This window comes from Otolemur garnettii, unplaced genomic scaffold (genome assembly GCF_000181295.1).
Source record: "Otolemur garnettii isolate 467f Iridium unplaced genomic scaffold, OtoGar3 scaffold00030, whole genome shotgun sequence".
Classification (NCBI taxonomy): Eukaryota; Metazoa; Chordata; class Mammalia; order Primates; family Galagidae; genus Otolemur; species Otolemur garnettii.
This window is the reverse complement of record NW_003852425.1, coordinates 6,565,748-6,586,349: the sequence shown is the minus strand read 5'-3', so window position 1 is coordinate 6,586,349 and position 20,602 is coordinate 6,565,748. Positions and strand designations below refer to the sequence as shown.

General features: G+C 35.9%; 1 protein-coding gene across 1 annotated transcript in view; it reads left to right on the top strand.

The window, feature by feature from the left end:
- Positions 1–20,602, top strand: part of YTHDC2 (YTH domain containing 2) — a 66,860-nt gene that overhangs the window by 23,038 nt on the left and 23,220 nt on the right. The window contains exons 8-16 of the mRNA XM_003788911.2: positions 3,341–3,448; positions 5,287–5,435; positions 6,276–6,411; positions 12,972–13,098; positions 13,275–13,340; positions 17,665–17,843; positions 18,071–18,167; positions 18,248–18,335; positions 18,423–18,503. Coding sequence (XP_003788959.1) covers positions 3,341–3,448; positions 5,287–5,435; positions 6,276–6,411; positions 12,972–13,098; positions 13,275–13,340; positions 17,665–17,843; positions 18,071–18,167; positions 18,248–18,335; positions 18,423–18,503 — 1,031 coding nt within the window. The remainder of the gene's footprint in view (positions 1–3,340; positions 3,449–5,286; positions 5,436–6,275; positions 6,412–12,971; positions 13,099–13,274; positions 13,341–17,664; positions 17,844–18,070; positions 18,168–18,247; positions 18,336–18,422; positions 18,504–20,602) is intronic.

Here is a 20,602-nt window from a genome sequence, read left to right as displayed (position 1 = left end):
ATTCACTTCTCTTCCTTCTTAGATAGGCTTCATAGTTTTCTCCTTTTAGCCTGTAGATTTTCCATCTACAGCTCTTTGTTATTTTTTAGTGAGCTCAGTTCTCTAATCTTAAAAGGAAGTAATGCTTTATTTTGAACCTGTGTTTTTCCCTTAAGTTCTGTCTTATAGTTTCTTCACTTTCTTGGTAAATTTCTTGAAAAAAGTAGCCTGCACTCCCATGTTTACATTTACTTGTCCTTTAATAAAAATGGATTTTACCACCAATCCTAAAAAAAATTATAAACTGCTGTTTAATTAAATAAAAAAGTTGTGTTCACTTAAAGAGAAAAAGTTCATCATTACCACATCCTATTTTTAAAATTTTTTAACTTTTCTTTTCCTTTTTCTTCTTCTTCTTCTTTTTTTTTTTTTTCTGTTGCCCTGGGTAGAGTGCCGTGGCATCATCATAGCTTACAACAACCTCAAACTCTTGGGCTCAAGAAATCCTCTTGCCTCAGTCTCCCGAGTAGCTGTGACTACAGGCATGCACCACCATGCCCAGCTAGTTTTTTTTTTTTTTTTCTATTTTTATTAGAGATGAGGTCTTACTCTTGCTCAGGCTGATTTCGAACTCCTGAGCTTGAGCAGTCCAACTGCTTTGGCCTCCTAGAGTGCTAGGATTATAGGTGTGAGCCACCATGCCTGGCCTTTATTTATTTATTTTTAAATAAACATTTTATTTTAGATATTTCTTAGTTATTTTTATTTTTAATTTTTTTTTTTGTACAGAAAGGCTTTTGCTAAGTTACTTAGGCTGATCTCATCTTTTTGCTTTTATGTCCTATGCTTCTAATATTGCAGATGTTAAAAACATTGTACAGAGTATATTTCTGTTCTTACCTTGCCCATGCTCATATAATTATATGCAAATATTTTTTTAAGATTTATAAAAGTGAGTTTTAAAAAAATGAGCAAAATAAAAAAGCAGATACCTAATCCATTATTTGCAGTTTGCTTTGTTCATCATAAACTTCTCAAGTTCATAACTCTGGTTCTAGTTTGTTAAGCATCTGCTGTAGTATTTTGCAGTATGGATGTACTATCCTTTTCTTTAGGCATTTCTTTATTTTTGGATGTTCAGGTTGAATTCTAGTATCTTCTGCCCAACCTTCCACTACAAATAACATTATAATGAGTATCTTTGTTCACATACCCTTATACATTGGTGCTCTTATTGCAGGGATGGATTCCTGATGGTGAAATTGCTGAGAAAAAGAGTATAACTATTTTTAATTTTAATATCTTTTGCTATTTTACTTTTCAAAAGGCTGAAATGATTTACATTTCTGAAGTATTCACTTGTAGTCCTTACCAGTGTTATTATGACATTGATCTAATTGCCTAGCCTAATACTTACATTATAGGGAGGAATCTTAACTTAAAGTTTCTGTGGTGTTTCTCATGGGCTCTTTTTTCTGAAATGCTAATTTATTTGGCAACACTATCTCCTGAGTCTCATTCTGCATTATAAACTGCTCTTTCTCAGTCTTCTCTCTGGTCTTCTCTTCTTTTGCATGATGATTAAATGTTGATGTTTTCTTGAGTTATTCTCTTGATCCATTTCCCTTTCTCTTTCCTATTCACTCCCTCTTCCTCCTTTCCCCTCCGACCTTCTTCTTCCCATTATGGCTGTACTCTATTAGCTACTGGACATACATAGTTTCCTTGGAAGCTCTTATTCATGCCCTTGGCTTCTACTTTTTCTTTTGTACTGAGACTTATAAATCTTTATTTTCAATTCAGACTGTTTCCTAGAACATTTTTTTTTTTTTTTTGAGACAGTCTCACTCTGTTGCCTAGAGTAGAGTGTCATGGCATCATAGCTCACAACAATCTCAAACTCCTGTACTCAAGCCATTCTCTTGGCTCAGCCTCCTGAGTAGCTGGGACTACAGACATCTGCCACTATGCCTGGCTAGTTTTTCTGTTTTTAGTAGAGATAGAGTATCTCTCTTGCTCAGGCTAGTCTTGAACTCCTGAGCCCAAACAGTTCACCCACTTGGGCTTCCTAGAGTGCTAGGATTATAGGAGTAAGCCACCATCCCTGGCCTTTCTGGCATTTTTTGTTTGACATGCATGCCTGAAACTAAACTCCATCTCCCACCAACCAACTTGTCTTTCTTTTCAGTTTTCCTGAGTCCTACACTTATAGAATGGTACTCAGCTCAAGAGAATACTTTCAGGCCTGAATCTCTGAGGCAGAAAACTGTTCCAAATGTGACTGAAAAGAGTGATATGGTCATCCATCCAGATTTGCAAGCTAGACGTCCAAGAACTGTAGTTGATACTACTTTATCATTCCTCTGTAGCTAATGTAATTCTGAGTTCTCAACTAATTCTAGAATTGGTCTGCTTTTTCATTTTCACTATCTCACCTCACTCAAGTCATTGTTTTATCTGAATCATACCAATAGTTCCTACCTGGTGTGTTATATCCATTCTCTTGTCTTTTAAATTCATTTTCCACATTGCAGCTAGACTGGTCCTTCCTGAAGTGGAATTCTGATGATGTAGAGCACTCTCCTGAGCTTAAATCTTTGAATGACCTTTATCTCTGGATAAAGACCTAAACCTTTAGTAAGTCTTACCTATTTCTTCTGCCTTATCTTAAACTATAATCCCTGTTCCATTCCTCCACTTCCACAGTATTCTAAGTTGGCTCTTTTGTTTTTTTGGAAACATAATATATTTTGCTTTCACAACAAGGACATTGCAAATGCTCTTTTTTCCTTCATGTTATATTTTTTCTTTTCTGTATATCCTATTTTATTTATTTGCTTCTGCTCTTTTCTCAGTGATGCTGGTTTTCTTGACACATTCAAATCCTCCTGTTATATACTGTCATAATGTCTTGTACTTCTCTCTTATAGAGCTCTCTTATGGGACTTTTCACAACTCCATTTTTACTTTATTTTGGATTATTTGTTTACTATCTGTTTCCCCTGCTAGCTTACCTCAGGAGGGCAGGAGGTATCTCTGTTTCTGTTTACTATTTGTATTCCTGGTGCCAAACATGATACTAGACACATGTTAAGTAAACACTGCAAAAAACAAAAGCAAACAAGTGAATAGTTGGCTAAAATAAAATACAGTTTATTGTAGACAGTTGTCTATAATAAAATACAGTTTATTATAGTCAGTTGTCTATAAATCAAATATGTATTTAAAGGACAGTATCTTAAAGAGTCAATTGAACTATGGAATTGCTTTTGAGTTTTATACTTAGATTAATTAGATTGAGATTCTCATTTTTTATGTGAATTTTCTCGAAGATGCAAATTGTTAAAAAATTATTTTTTAGTACAAGGAAGACCATTTGAAGTAAAAGAAATGTTTCTGGAAGATATTTTAAGAACTACTGGATATACAAACAAAGAAATGTTAAAGTACAAAAAGGAAAAACAGCGAGGTAAGCTTTTTATCAAAGAAATAAAAATGGTATTGATGATAACTTTTTGGCATGCTCCAGCTTTATATTATGGATGTGCAAGGACTCTTGAAAGTGTTTTTCTCTGTGTATAATTAAATAACGTTAATTAATTATCCTGTAATCCCAGCACTCTGGGAGGCCAGGAATATTAATATACTACATTAATAGTAAAACGCCCGGCTGTTTTTAGAGGTGGGGGGTCTCACTTGGCTAAGGCTGGTCTTGAACCTGTGAGCTCAGGCAGTCCACCCGTCTCGGCCTCCCAGAGTGCTGGGATTATAGGCATGATTGATCATGAGTATAAGTATATTAATATTAAACATATTAATATAATATGAGGTATACTTGGGACGATACTCCCACTTGGAATATTGTCCCAAGTATACCTTTGCATCCTGGTTTATGCCTGCAGATTATAACCTGTGGAGAGTTATTGGAAATAAGTGCCAGATTTAAGGAGGTTGAGTGTGTCTGTTTAAGGAGGCAAAAAAGTTTATGCTGGCTGCCCACAGCATATCTCATAGGGGAGGGTAGGAAGTGGATGGGGGGAGGGAGTGAAGGAGTAGGATTTGAGTAATAATAGGCTCATCTTTGATGAAAATGTTGTTTTAAAAACTTGATATTATAGTGGAATTTCATCTGTAGTTTAAATTTAGCTTTATTTTACCTATTTTAATATATCTATTGTTAAGACTTAGACTATACCTCAGCTTTTGAATTAGGGTTCCGATTCCTTTTTCTTACTTTTTTTTTTTTTAGACTGAGTCTCATTTGTTGCTCTTGGTAGAGGTGCTGTGGCATCATAGCTCACATAGGCACAAGAAGTTCTCTTGCCTCCTTGTGCTGAGTAGGTATGACTATAGGCACCCGCCACAATGCCCAGCTGTTTTTAGAGGTGGGTCTCACTTGGCTCAGGCTGGTCTTGAACCTGTGAACTCAGGCAATCCATTCACCTCGGCCTCCCAGAGTGCCGGGATTACAGGCATGAGCCATCATGCCTCGCCTCCTTTTTCTTATTTTTAAGTGAATTATTTATTACAGGAGACATGGCTTTGAGCTTTGATACCTTTGTTTACACTTTATGACCTTGGACAGGTATCCTTTGGCGTCTCCACTTGAAAAATGTAATTAGCAATGCCTGTTTCAGTGGGCAGTGCTGAATTACTGATATGTAGGTTGTAAAACTCCTATATCGTGAAACTTCTGAAGCTGAAAATTACATATAATTGTTGTATCTGAAACAACTAGCATGGTGCTAGAGGTTCTATAAATGGTTTATTAACCTGGATAGAGTTGGAACACATTCTTCTTCATAAAGTATCACAAGAATGGAGAAGCAAGAACCCAATGTACTCAATTCTAATATGAAACCAGTAGATGATCTAATACATATCCTCATAAGAGACAAACTCAATTCAAGATGGGAGGAGGGCAGGGGAATGAGAGAGAGGGGGATGGAGATTACACTGTATGGTGCGCTTCTTGAGGGCAGGACACAATTATAAGAGGGACTTTACCTAACAAATGCAGACAGTGTAACCTAATACTTTGTATTCTCAATTAATCTGAAACAGTAAAAAAAAGAAAGAAAGAAACTTATTACTAATAGATGAATAGATGAAGTTTTTTAAGTAGTGTCATGGGTCTGCATGGTTTAGCATAACACATTTTATTAAATGTTCTTAATATATATTTTGTAAAGTAACTGCAGAATAAGGCAAACTGATAGCAGATACACTGAATTTGTTTAAACAAAGTAATACATTTCAAAAAGGAAAGAATGTATCTACTTATACTTTCTTTGATAATTAATTTAGAAGAGAAACAACAAACCACACTTACAGAATGGTACTCAGCTCAAGAGAATACTTTCAAGCCTGAATCTCAGAGGCAGAGAACTGTTCCAAATGTGACTGAAGAGTATGATTTATTGGATGATGGTGGTGATGCTGTCTTTAGTCAGTTGGTAAGACCTCCCTGGTTTCCTGCTGATATTTTCAGTGAAAATTATGTAGGTTAAAGAACATTTTATGACCTTATAATTTTTTACTGCATAATTGAAGGGCAATTCTTAGTGTATTTTCAAACAACAGAGTTTTCAGGGCAACTTTTTATTCTGTAGGGCAGAAGAAGATACGTAATACAGATAGGCTTGCAATTTTCTGTCAGTGTTTACAGTTCTCATGCATCTAAATGAACTATATAAGGTTTTTAAAAATCCTTTTTAAGAATGTTTAAAAATTTTTGCTAAAAGTTTTTATTTAGTATAGGGAAGACCCATTTGGGTCATTGCACAATATTTTTACTATGTAGATTGGTGGTTCTTTAGCTTGGCAGCGTATTATATCCCCTGAGCAGCTTTTAAAGCCATCGGAGAAGATTTTAAAGCCCTGTGGAATATGATGCCCCACCACTAGAGATTCTGATGTACCTGCTGTCAGGCGGGAGGAGGCATCAGTGTTAAAAAGTTGCAAGTGGGGCTTCTTCTGATGTGCAGTTGGGAGAGGGAACCCCTGGTACAGATAAAATTTAGCAACATCCTATCAGAAACACAATTTGCTAACATTGTGCTTGAATCATAGTCCTTTATTGACAAGCTCATTCTTATATATAAGAATAAAATACAATATTGTGCATGATAATGTTTGTGATGAAATGAGAAACTTTTATATCAAAGCCTTTACTGTAGTATCATATGGTAAGTACCATTGTGGTACTTGTGGCCATTGTGGTTGTCTTACGTTGTTTAGGAACTGTTAGTTAATTTATAATTTATGCTTTCCTTTTTTTTTTTTTTGTTTTGTAGACAGAAAAAGATGTGAATTGTTTGGAACCGTGGTTAATAAAGGAAATGGATGCTTGTCTGTCTGACATATGGCTACATAAAGATGTTGATGCCTTTGCTCAGGTCTTTCACCTTATTTTAACTGAAAATGTTAGTGGTAAGTTTAATTTCTTTTATTACTCTTACAGTTATTTATGAAGGAAGTATAGCTTAATTCAGGATTTATGCACTACATTTTTTGCTCCCAACCAGTTACTTGTTTTTTTGGAGTGCTTATTTCAATGCACAAATCAAGATCTTACTAACATAGCATAGTAGAATAAATAATTATTGTGTTAAATCAGGAATTCTTAATGTTTTCATTTTAGTTGTATGAGGTCTGTGAATACATGACAAAAATGTATAAAAATAATTCTGTGTGTGTATGTTGTGCACATACTCTGGTTCCCCCTGCCCAGAAAGATTTAGATGTCAAGTAGTTAATCTGCTCACCCACGCCCCTCAGCATTATTATTGTAATTGTTATCACTCTGTTCTGGAAATATTTTGTTTAATCAACTTCTGATACTCAATACTTGGCTTATTTTTTTGTCATTTTGCTGGCTCTAACTTTTTGGTTTCCTTTGCAAGATTTTTCTCTTCTTTTCCTGAACTGTAAATATGAAATATCCTAGGCCTCAAAGACCTTAACTCTAGTTATACTTTCTCCTTACATGGATCTCGTCTAGTCATGGCATTAAATATTTGTTTTAAATGACCCCTAATTTTATATCTCCAATCCTGAGCTTTTCCCTTCTGTTTTTTTAATTTAATTTAGTTTTATTTTATTTTCCTTTTATTAAGTCATATACACTTAGCTCATGAATACATTTATGCATCTGTGGGGTACAGTGTGTTGATTTTTTTTAATACAATTTGGAATGGTTACATCAAACTAATTAATATAGCTTTTACCTCATTTACTTAATTATTGTGTTCTATACTTGGTCCCCTTCTGTGTTTAATATACTTGATCACTTGATATCTCCAGTTGGATATCTGTTCAGTGGGTAAAATTGGTATGTCGCAAACAATGTCTGTTATCCCTTACACCCTCCCACCTACTTTCCTTTTCACCTGCTCTTTTCTTGGTGTTTTGCTTTTCAGTAATGGTCTCTTAGTGTTTACTTGATTGCTAATAGGGCAGCAAAATGTATAGAAAGTCATCTTTGACTTTGCTCTCACACTCCACATATAATCTGTTAGCAAATCCTGTTAGCTTTACCTTCTAAAATAAATCCTGAATATAACCACATTTTACTTTCTCTACTGCTGCCATCCTAGTCCAAGCCAGTGTTTCTCTCCTGGATTACTTCAGTAGCTCACTAACTGCTTCTGTTGTCATGATACTATTGTCTGTTCTCTGTAGAACAATCAGATTGTTTCTTTGAAAAAGGGAATAAGATCATGTTACATGCCAGTTTTCAACCCTCCCAGACTTTTGATTACACTGTGAATAAAAATCAAAGTCCTGAGCTGGGTGTAGCTGTAGTCCCAGCTACTTGTGAGGCTGATACAGGAGGATCACCCAAGCACAACCTGGGCTGCATGGGAGACTCCATGTCTGGAAAAAGAAAACAGAGTCCTTTTCATGATTGCATCTCTGGCTGCCATTTTGATCTCACTTTTCTGCTCCTCTTTTCCCTGTTTACTTGACTTTAGACACACTTGTCTCGTTATTCTTTACACATACTGACACATGCCCATCTTTGGGCCTTTGTTTTGTTGTTTCTGAATGCCTGGACACTCTCCCCCAGATACTTATGGCCCAGTGCTTGCTTCCTTTAGGCCTCTCCATACATATTGCATTTCCACGGCTGTTTTGATGACCTTACTAAAATTGTGCCCTTTTCTCACAATTTCTCCTTACTCTGCTTATTATTTTTTTATTATCTGACATCATATATTTTATCTTTTACTACCTATCTCAATACATAGAAGCTACATGAAGGTAGAAACCTTGTCTGTTTTACTTACCTCATCTTTGTATCCCTTGAATTACATTGTAAGTGCTGAAAAATATTTGTTGAATAATAATACTACTTTTAAGCGTCTTTACCAAATGCTAATCTGTTTGAACATGTGTAGTAACAGGAAGATCAGTACCTTTCTTGAAGATATTCTTTTGAATCTGGTTTGTTTTAATTTTTTAATATGTTGAAATGATCTCTATATAATTTCTGTCTTTTTCTGCTTCTGGGTGATAATGATGAGATTTAGTATGTATTATGCCTGACATACGTTTAGGTTGTTTGTTTATTGTACTCACTATATCTTTTACTTCTGTTCATCTTTAACATAACATGGTATCTAGTTCTTCCTGCTCTGGTCCACCTTATGTGGACATGTTCTATTTTATCTTTTTTGAAAAGCATTGGTGTCCATTTCTGGATGTTAATCTCTTAGTGACCATTTTAGGTAGATCTATTAATCTAAAAGGATCTTCTCTTTACTTATATTAGTTCAGCCTGTGGTCAGTACAGCTCTTTACCAACTCCATTGTCTTACTGAGTCATACTGTTTTGAAACTCTTGTTTTTTTTTTCTGAGACAGTCTCATCACATTGCTCTTGGTAGAGTCTGTGACATCACAGCTCACAGCAACCTCAAACTCTTGGGCTTCAACAATTCTCTTGCCTCAGCCTCCTGAGTAGCTGGGACTGCAGGCCCCCACCACAATGCCTGGTTATTTTTTGGTTGGAGTTGTCATTGTTTAGCAGGCCTGAGCCAGGCTCAGACCCACCAGCCTCGGTGTATGTGGCTAATGCCCTACTCACTGAGCTACGGGTGTCAAGCCATAAACTTGTGGTTATTTTTTTAATATGTGATTTTATTAAACTTACCTCTGTACATGTACTTGTTTTGAGTTTTTTTGAGCTTAAGATATTCTATTTATTCCTTTACAATTTTATCTTATAGTTAGATTTGGTCCATTATATCCTCTTAACTTTTTTGTAAAGTTCTAATTATTACCTATTCTATTAGTAATCTTATTTTATTATTTGGGGGGCCCAGGTGAATGATCAAGTATGTACCATGCTACAAGAGGCTTTAGGTCAATATATGGGTGTGAGTGTTTAAGCAGTTACAATCTTACACATCTTAATAGTCTAACAAACCTCTTAAGAAATAAATGAGTGTCTTTGATCATTTCTTGTTCTTTGTAATTGTATTTAGTCTTCTATTGATCTACTTCTATAAAGCTCATCATTTTTTGAAAATTAATGGTTCTTTATTTTGAAAAATAATTTATTGCATTTGAAAGAACAGATATTTGTTCATTTCCAGTTTTTTGGTATTCATTCTTTTTCTGTTATTTAAAAAATATTAACTCAGGAGAGTTTAACAGTCTCACTTAATAGATTAACTTAAACTCTGAGATTCATTGCTTTACAGTATTTATGAAGCATTTTAAGTATTTAAGTATCAATCTTGGCTTGCTTCTTGATTTTTTTTTTTTTTTTTTGTGAATACTAGACTATTACTTCAGTAGTGGTCATCCTGTGGACCCAGGTCTCTCTTCTCTTATGTATAGTTTATACATTTCTCTCAGTTCAGTATTCTGATATCTTAAGCCATGTGAAGAAAACTAAAATATTGTGGTAGCTCTATGAAGTTTTTTCACATCCCATCTTTTTATTTCTTTTCTAAAATCTCAACTCTTAGTTGGCACCAGAGTTGAAAATACTTCCTGTGATTCAGGAAACCATGTCCTTCATAGATTTCCTTTTATTACATCATTTTTCCTATGTGATAGCTTGGAGAAACAGCTGGTAAAAGCAGTCAGTAATCAGTAATAATAGACATTTTCTGTCATATTCCTATAGGTTATATTCCATATACTAGTCATCTGTCCCTGTATCATAAATAATTTTAAAACTTAGCTGCCTAAAACATTTATTATGTCGTATCTGAAAATTAAGAATCTGAGAAGAGTTTAGGTGGGTGGTTTAGCTCCAAGTGTCTTAGGAGCTTTCACTTAAGTTGGCTGTAGTCATCTGAAGGTTTATTGTGGCTGGAGGACCTGCATTCAAGGAGGCTCACTTACATGACTGTCAGCAAGAGGCCTTAGTTTGTTGCTAGCTATTGGCAGAAGGCCTCAGTAACTAGCCATATGGTCTCCTCCATCGCACGGCTACTGTCTTCTTCAAGAGTGAGTGATTAAAGAAAGAAGGGGAATGTGCAAGCAAGGAGCTGTGGTTACATTTTATGACCTCGTGTCCAGAGTTGCACACCACCCCTTCTGTTTACTCATTAGTGAGTGACTTGGTCCACTTCACACTCAGAAAGGAATTAGGTTCCGCCTCTTAAAGGGAGGTATATTACAGACATTTTAAATTTCTCATATTTATTCTACCCCTCTGCTCAAAATACGCATAGTTTGATACTATTCTCCAAGGCCATGACTTGAATAGTCAGTTTTACAGACCATAATTATTTTAGACCTCTCTGAAAATGCCTGACCATCCCAGACTTAACTGAATCTGAATCCAGGAATAAGGCATGGCTACCTGTGCAAAAAACAAACACAATCCTCCCAAAGAAAAGCAAAATAAAAAATAAAAATGCATGTCATTATAGTATATTTTTCTTTGGTTCTCTTCAAGAGAGAGCATTATCATTATTAAGAAGAGAGCCATTCGGCACCCATAGCACAGTGCTTATGGTTCCAGCCACATACACCTAGGCCCAGGCCAGCTAAAGAACGAGGATAGCCACAACAAAAATTAGCCAGGCATTGTAGTGGGTGCCTGTAGTCCCAGCTACTCAGGAGGCTGAGGCAAGAGAATCACTTAAGTCTAAGAGTTTGAGGTTGCTCTGAGCTGTGATGCTGTGGTACTCTACCTAGGGCAAACTAGTGAGACTCTGTCTTAAAAAAAAAAAAAAAGAAGAAGAAAGCCATTATACATTCAAACCTGTGAAATGTACAGAACCAGGTGTGCATCTCATGTAAACGTGGACTTTGGGTGATGCTGTATCAGTGTGGGTTTATTAGTTGTGACAGATGTTCCACTTTGGTGGGCGATATTAATAACAGGGGAGGCTATACATGTGTAAGGGCAGGTGACACATGGAATATCTTTGTATCTTCCTCTTAGTTTTGTCGTGAACCTACAACTTGCTCTAAAAATATAACGTCTTTGGGTTGCCTTGGGCCACCCATTAAATACACAAACACTAATGAAAGCTGATGAACAAAAAAACCCTGAAAAGGTCTGCTTACTGTTCACAATATTTGACAACAAAGATAAGCAAAATTGTCCTCAAATAATCAGCCTGTGGGCCACAGGTTGGACAGACACCGAGTGTTATTAAATGATGAGGTAATTAAGTATAGGTGTTGTATATGGAGAATTAAATTTTTCCTTTTTTAGTTATCTTAAATTTTACTACTGAGACTTTTTTCAGTGAATTTTTTTTCTGAAATTACCAGTTTTGTAATTTAAGCAAATTAGTGCTAAAAGCAATTATATTGAATTACTTGAGAAATATATTCTAGGGAGAAACTTCAGTAGAACTTTGTTTTTCTCAAGGAAGGTTTTTAGGAGAAGTAAACTTTCTACCAATGTTATTCCCATTAAGCATCTTGGAAAATAGTAGCCTGGAATGATGCAGGATTAAAGGAAAAGCAAAACAACAACAAAAAAATTGTCTTAAACTTTGCATTTGAAGTTTTTAAGCATTTATTACTAGTTATTGATGAAAATTAACTTTTTAATTCCTAAATTATATCTTGTCATTTGGTGAACATGGCAATATCTAGATTTAGGAAGATTCTTTAAGGGTTCTGCAAGTTAGTAGCTTCCTTTTCTATTTTAATTATAAAAATGTAGGCTAGCTTAAAATAGTTTAACCACGAATCTTCCTTTTTCTTACCTTCCAACTACTATCTCTGTTCTATCCTGTTTATGTTAAGGGCATATCACTAGCAGATTTCCTTGGATTATAATGCTGTTATCATGTAGTTAAAGTAAGGGAATAGTCCCATGGTAATTCTCCTAACACTCAATTCTGCCATTTAAATTTAAAAAAAATTAAAATTGTTGGATTTCAGGGTGGTTTCCTGTCTCCTAAAATGTCAGGGTTTTAGACAGCAATTACCTGGGTCCTTGGTTCTTACAACACTCTTGGTTAGAAAATGACCAGACACCCCAAAGTCAAGCATGAAACAGTTTATTGAAGAAGAGAAGGGTAGGTTTACAGAGTAGGAGCAAGCTACGGGCTTACAGCACAAGATACTTTCACTATAGACAGCAAATGGGCCTTCATTGCTAGGGCAGGTAGGCAAAGAGGTAAGGGTTATGTCTGGCATGGTTTTCTTTCATACTTCTGGGTCAGGTGTGCCTCATGGTTTTAGGAACCAGAGTCTTACTGTACATGTGGACCTCCCATCTGAGAGCCTATTGGGGTGTGTGGACCACAGGATAATTAGCTTTAAGGCTGTTCTAGGTCACCCACAAGATGTTGTACTTGTTGTTAGGCTAAGTTCTGATTGGTAGTTTGATAGGGTCTTTCCCTCCTCTCTAGGTGTGAGCAAGCATTTAGGACAAAATTAAGGTGGGCACACCAAAATGGGGTCCCCATCCTTTTCCCTGGGAAGCTGTTCCTACCTTCTTAACAAAATGATTTTAAGTAGTTTAGAAATACAAGTTTTATTTATCTTTTTCTTTTTTTTCAGTTGATTACCGACATAGTGAAACCAGTGCAACAGCTCTGATGGTTGCTGCAGGACGAGGTTTTGCAAGTCAAGTAGAGCAGTTAATTAGTATGGGAGCCAACGTCCATAGTAAAGCATCAAATGGCTGGTAATTTTAAACTGCATCCGTTCTTGGTATATCTTTGTAAGCTACATGTGCCTTTTTTGATTTCTTATGCTTATCTTATGCTGATACATCTGTATTGGGTGAATAAATAATTTTGAGTGGGTAGTTTTGGATCATTATTTCTTTGTCTTAATTTAGTATATCTTTGAATTTGGCAGGATGGCATTAGATTGGGCTAAACACTTCGGGCAGACTGAAATTGTGGATCTTCTTGAATCCTACAGGTAAAACTTCATATGATTTTTAATTAATTCTACCTTCTTTTTATAAAGAGCTTAGTCATGTAAATTATGGAATGCACAAATACATGCTATTTATAGCCTCTTATCTAGAGATTTATTTTGTAATTCTTTTTTTTTTTTTTTTTTTACTTTTTTTGTAGACACTTCTGGGAAGTAGAGATTTTTTTTTGTGATTCTAAGGAATTTTCCATCTAATTTTTTTGGTATTTTTAATAAGATTTACCATGTCATTTATACCTTTTTATATATTTTTTTAAAAAAGGGGGATTTCTAGTTAAATACAGCATAAGTATTTATCTCTGCATTTTACTGAAACCTCACTAAAATGATAATCAGAACAGATGGAAGATGTTAAATTTATTTTTGAATGAAAGATAGGCAATTAATTGATAAGTTGACTTAGCAGAATAGGATAAGTCACAGTGCAAATGAGAAACAAGCTCATTTTAGCTTTGGAACTCCTTTATAGAGTATCCAATCTATAGCCTTCATGCTGATTTTGTGAGGACTTTTTTTGCTTATCTGTGGTGTGTCAGGATTGGGCCATTCACCCCCACCCCCCACCAATCAGGTTCTGTTAGGCTTAAAGATTAGACTGAAGGTTGAGATGCCAGGTGGCACCTGTGGCTCAAAGGAGTAGGGCGCTGGCCCCATATGCCGGAGGTGGTGGGTTCAAACCCAGCCCTAGCCAAAAAAAAAAAAAGAAAGTTGAGATGCCATTCACTCACTTCTGCTGTCTCCTGGCACCTTTTCCTGTTTGACATTTATGTTCTTGGGCATAAAGAACAAAGTTCTTGAAAGTTTTCAAGTTTCTTGAAAGTTGTTCAAGAAACTTGAAAATTTCTTCCTGGAAAACTAGACCAGGTTTAGAGAAAAGATTGAGAATTATAAGCAATTTTCCCTTCCTTCAATGAGATGACTATCTTTAGATCAGGTAACTCACAAGTTAAAATGTACAGAAAGAACATTGGTCATTCAAGAACATAAAAAATGTTTTATTTGATGTGAGTTTTTATACTAAATTCTGTAGAAGTAGTGTCAGACATTAGAAGAAATAAATGAAGTGTGACATTAGTTGTGTCATTGACTCTCAAAATTCTTGGTAGATCCAGATGCTGTTTCAGATATTGTGGGTTTTGAGGTTTTGTCATCATTTCAGTGATGGCACCCAGAACTTGGGTATCCTTTTAGTACTAATAGTTTGAATGTTCTAGACTTTCTTATGGTAAGTAAATCTCAGCAGACACCACAGATTATCAAGTAAAGCAATTATCTGGATAAAACTTAACTGGTCTTTTTATTTCATGGATTGTGACATTATCAATTATAAATGTCAGATGTTGAAAATAAAGTATATTATTTGCTAGATTATCGATAATTGATATCTAAAGTTTATAGTTTTAAATAGAGAATACAGTGTCTTCTTTGTTTACTTACATTTAAGAAACAGTACACCTAGAGTGTTTTCAAGTGGTTTTGAGGGCTGGGTGTAGTGGCTCATGCCTGTAATTCTAGCACTTTGGAAGGCTGAGGCTGAAAGATCACCGGAGGCCAGGAGCTCAAGATCAGCCTGAGTAATGTAGTGAGACCATCTCTACAAAAAATTTTTTAAAAAATTAGCCAGGCGAGGGCAGTGCCTGTGGCTCAAAGGAGTAGGGTGCTGGCCCCATATGCCAGAGGTGGCATGTTCAAACACAGCCCCGCCAAAAACTGCAAAAAAAAAAAAAAAAAAAAAAAGTAGCCAGGTGTGATGCCTGTAGTCCTAGTTACTTGGAAGCCTGCAGCAAGAGGATTGCTTGAGCCTAGGAGTTTGAGGTTGCAAGTGTACTACGATGACACTCTAGCCTGTGTGACAGAGCAAGACCCTGTCTCATGAAAAAAAAAAAAAAAAAAAGAAAGAAGGAAAGTGGATTTTGAACTTAAGAATATTAAAAAGCTGCAGCAATTATAAGGTTGTTTAATTTCCCTATTGAAAACAATTTTGGGCTCGGCGCCTATAGCTCAAGCGGCTAAGGCGCCAGCCACGTACACCTAAGGTGGCAGGTTCGAATCCCCAGCCCGGACCCGCCAAACAACAATGATGGCTGCAACCAAAAAAAAAAAAAAATGGCCAGGCGTTGTGGCGGGCACCTGTAGTCCCAGCTACTTGGGAGGCGGAGGCAGGAGACTCGCTTGAGCCCAGGAGTTGGAGGTTGCTGTGAGCTGTAATGCCACGGCACTCTACCCAGGGGGACAACTTGAGGCTCTGTCTCAAAAACAAACAAACAAACAAACAAAAAACAATTTTGTTATTTTTCTGCTAAGATTTTTTTTTTTTTTTGTAGAGACAGAGTCTTACTCTATTGTCCTCGGTAGAGTGCCATGGCGTCACACAGCTCACAGCAACCTCCAACTCCTGGGCTTAGGCTATTCTCTTGCCTCAGCCTCCCATAACTGGGATTATAGGTGCCTGCCACCACACCTGGCTATTTTTTTGTTGCAATTTGGCCGGGGCTGGGTTTGAACCTGCCACTCTCAGTATATGGGGCTGGCGCCCAACCCACTGAGCCACAGATGCCGCCCTTCTGCTAAGAATTTTAAGACAGTTTGGGCTGAACTAAACTTTCTGGAAATCCTATTTAATTATTAGTGCTGAAAGTAGTCTATATTTTTATATATAGGATAAAGAAGCAAGGCATTATTTCAGTAGTTTGTGCCGATTCTGGCTTTTGGAAAGTAGTAGAATCAACAACTAATTTTTAGTGTAGAATTATCTAATAGTCATGTTGAGCTGGTGTCCAGTGAGTTATTTATTTATTTATTTATTTTTTAATTTCTTATAGCATAACTGTGTACATTAATGCAATCATGGGGTACAGTGTGCTGTTTTCATGTACATTTTTTTCCTCTTTTTTTTTTATTGAATGGTAACTATGTACATTAATGCACTTCTGGGGTACAGTGTGGGGTTTTCACATGCAATCTGAAATACTTCCATCAAACTGGTCAACTCAGCCTTCATGTCATTTTCTCAGTTATATGTACATTTTGAAATACTCTCAACAAACTAGTCAAGATAACCTTCATGTCATTTTCTTAGAGTTTTTTTTCTTAAATGTGGACTGTTCATTAGAATATTGTTCATAATAGTGAACAATATTTTTTTTGAGACAGAGACTCATTGTGTCACCCTGAGTAGAGTAGAGTGTCATGGCATCATAGGTCACAGCAACCTCAAACTTTTGGGCTCAAGTGATCATCTTGCTTCAGCTTCCTAAGTAGCTGGGACTACAGGTGCCTTCCATGACAAATGGCTACTTTTTTTTCTGTTATTAGTAGAGATGGGGTCTTGCTCTTACTCAGGCTGGTCTCAAACACTTGAGCTCTAGCAGTCCACCCACATCAGCCTCCCAAAGTGCTAGGATTACAGGCATAAGCCACTGTGCCCAGCTATAACAGTGAACAATTAGAAGTAACCCATAATGACCATCGACCCACGAATGGATCAATAAATTGTGGTACATGTACACCATGGAATACTATGCAGCCCTAAAGAAGGATGGAGACTTTACCTTCTTCATGTTTATATGGATGGAATTGGAAAATGTTCTTCTTAGCAAAGTATCTCAAGAATGGAAAAAAAAGTATCCAGTGTACACAGCCCTATTTTGAAACTAATTCATAGCTTTTATAGGAATGTCATAACCTAATTATAGCCTTAGAATGTGGGAAGAGGGTGGGAGGGCGAGGTGAGGGGAGTGGATGGGGGGAGGGAGGGAGATTGATGGGGTCACCTTTATGGTTTATCTTATAAGGGTACAAGTGAATCTTTCTAAAAGCAGGTATCTTTCTAAAAGGAATCTTTCTAAAAGAACAGGTACATTGTTTTCTAAAGTGGTTTCACCATTTTACATTCCTACCAGTAATATAAGACGGTTCCGATTTCTTCACGCCCTTTTCAACACTTGTTATTATTTTTTATTATTATTGTAATCATCCAGTCAGTGTGAAGTGGTGTTTCAAGGTGGTTTTGATTTGTATTTTGCTGATGACTAGTGATGTTGAACATCTTTTCATGTGCTTATAGGCCATTTGTATATTTACATTGGAGAATTGTCTTCAGATTGTGTTTTTCTAAATCACTCATTACCAAATTTTATTTTGAATAGTAGGCTCCCTAACCAAAACATGAATTACAGCTAGTGACATTAAGTGTCACTTAACTCTTTTTAAGTATATATTAGGAATTTGAAGAGGGACATAAATGGAATCATTGGTCTTTAAGAATGACTCTTTTTAATGGAAATTGACTTTTTTTTTTTTAAAGTGCTTCACTGGAATTTGGAAATCTAGATGAAAGTTCTCTGGTTCAAACAAATGGGAGTGACCTCAGTGCTGAAGATAGAGAGCTCCTGAAAGCTTATCATCATAGTTTTGATGATGAAAAAGTAGACTTGGATTTGATTATGCATCTTCTATACAATATCTGCCATAGCTGTGATGCTGGTAAATACTGTCTCAGAGAATTGAAACAAATATAAACTTTGATTTAAAAATTAATATTCTATATAAATTTTTATATAATTGCATTGATAGTAATATGTGAATAATCTTGTATCATAAGTATGATAGTTTACCAGTACTTGAAAACACATAGTTTCTTAGAATGATTTCTGTTGATTGCCTATGATTTTACAATGAAATTTAGCATTAAAAACTTATTCTTCCCCAAGGTGCAATATTAATTTTCCTACCTGGATATGATGAAATTGTTGGACTGAGGGATCGCATCCTATTTGATGACAAGCGGTTTGCTGATAATACTCACAGGTAAAAGCTAAAGTTTTATATTTGTTGCTTAAAATAACAAATAGGTACTATGCTATATCTTCTCTTTCAATTATCAACAGATATCAAGTCTTCATGCTTCATTCAAATATGCAAACATCTGATCAAAAGAAGGTATTAAAAAACCCACCTGCAGGTGTTCGAAAAATAGTAAGCTTCATCAAATCTTCTTTTTAAAATTTTTATTAGTTGTTGATTCTGTTTGCATAGTAACTTTAAAGTGATATCCCATTGCAGATCCTTTCCACCAATATTGCTGAAACCAGCATCACAGTCAATGATGTTGTCTTTGTTATTGATTCTGGTAAGGTAAAAGAGGTATGCATGGTTACTTTGTACTTTTACTTAAATAAAGGTTAAGTTCCATTCCAATAAATGGTTTTATAAACATAATTCACTTTAATGGAAAATTTCTGCTTATAGATCAATTTATTATAGTAAGTGTTGATTTCCCTAAAGTAACCTTAAATAATTGCATATATAGAGTCTCTTTAGTTATTTTAACAAATGGTACAAAAAGGTTGGCTTGAGTTCACTAAATACTAGGAAGAATATTAAGTTTAGGGTTTGGCTAGTGATAGTGAAAATTTTGTCACATAGTATGGTAATTTTTTTTCATAGTGTGGGAATTTGATTGCATATTTTGTGTGTTTTTCTATATGTGGGCATAGATCATATTCTTCTTGTTCTTTGTTATATCTTCAGTGCCTCATATGTAATAGATGTTCAAAAGATATTTGGTTCTGTAGAATCCTGCTGAAAGAAAGCAGACAAATGTATCAACGATGGGTCAACAACAACAGACAGCAGACAGATTGGTTTCCCATCTGGTTTTGTTAAAAAAAAAAAAAAAGTTCTGGGCCTGGTGTGGTGGCTAATGCCTGTAATCCTAGCACTCTGGGAGGCCAAGGCAGGTGGATTGCCTGAGCTCGGGAGTTTGAGAACAGCCTGAGCAAGAGTGAAACCCCATCTCTAAAAAACTAGCTGGGCACCTATAGTCCCAGCTACTCAGGAGGCTGAGGCAAGAGGATCTCTTGAGCCCAAGAGTTTGAGGTTGCTGTGAGAGGTTTGATGCCACGACACTCAACGAAGGGTGACAAAGTGAGACTCTGTCTCCAAAAAAAAAAAAAAGTTTGATTAGAACACAACCACATCTATTCTTTTACCTTTTGTCTGTAACTACTTTCACCCTACAATGACAGATTAGAGTAATTGCAACAGAGAGCTTCTCAGAGCCTAAAATACGAAGGTCACTATGCCAATCCTTGATGTTAAAAAAAGGTCAATATTTACACCATTCACTGAAAGAATAAAAATGATAGAGGTTATTGATTTATTTCAAGGGAAGAGATATTATTTATGTTGTGGAGAGCAAATTTCATCTGTTTCATGGATATAATTGGTCATATTTAATGCAAAAAATTGCTTTATAATTTTTTCAATGTAATTTTAAAGACTTTTATAGAAAATAAAATTTTATTTGGCTGTATACATTATAGTTGGGTACTATAAAAGTGGGATAAATTTTAATTTCTTACAATAGGACAGTAATGAGTATTATCACTAAAAATCTAAATGGTGGCTTGGTGCCTATAGCTCAGTGGCTAGGGCACCAGCCACATACACTGGTTGTTACAATAATCAGTGTAACTACAGTGATTATAATAATCACTGATTACAACAATCAGCGCAACTACTGATGGGTTTGAATCCAACGTGGGCCTGCCAAACAACTATGACAACTACAACCAAAAAATAGCTGGGCATTGTGGTAGGCGCCTGTAGTCCCAGCTACTTGGGAGGCTGAGGCAAGAGAATCGCTTAAGCCGAAGAGTTTGAGGTTGCTGTGAGCTGTGTTGCCATAGCACTCTACTGAAGGTGACATAGTGAAACTCTGTCTCAAAACAAAAAAAAAAAAAAAAAAAAACTAAATGCTGAAATTAAAAAAACAAGGAAGGAGCGAAATAAAAAGAAATAGATGAGATGTATGTGGGAGTAAGACAAGTTTTTTTAAATGACAGAAAATCTATGCTATATTTGATACTGATAAATGACCCAGTTGAAAGAAAGGAGCTGACAATGCAGGAGACAGAAAAGAATAATTGCTACACTAGTGCCTTTTGAGTGGTAGCCTGGGCAGTTCACTCTTAACTAGGATAATAGGAAGGCACAAGGTGGGTTAGGAGGAGATTTGTGGTAGGACCATCCAAAAATTCCCTTAATGCCTGACTCGACTGTTTCTCTATTCAGCTGAGAATATGAATAGAAGAGATGTTCTGGAAGTTTGAAGAGAGACATGAAATAGTTGTTCAGGAAACTGGAAGACTACAAACTCACGTGAATTAGTAGTAGCAGAGTTCCTCAGTTTTTGGCTGGGGCCAAGTTTGAATCCACCACCTCTGGTATATGGGGTCGGC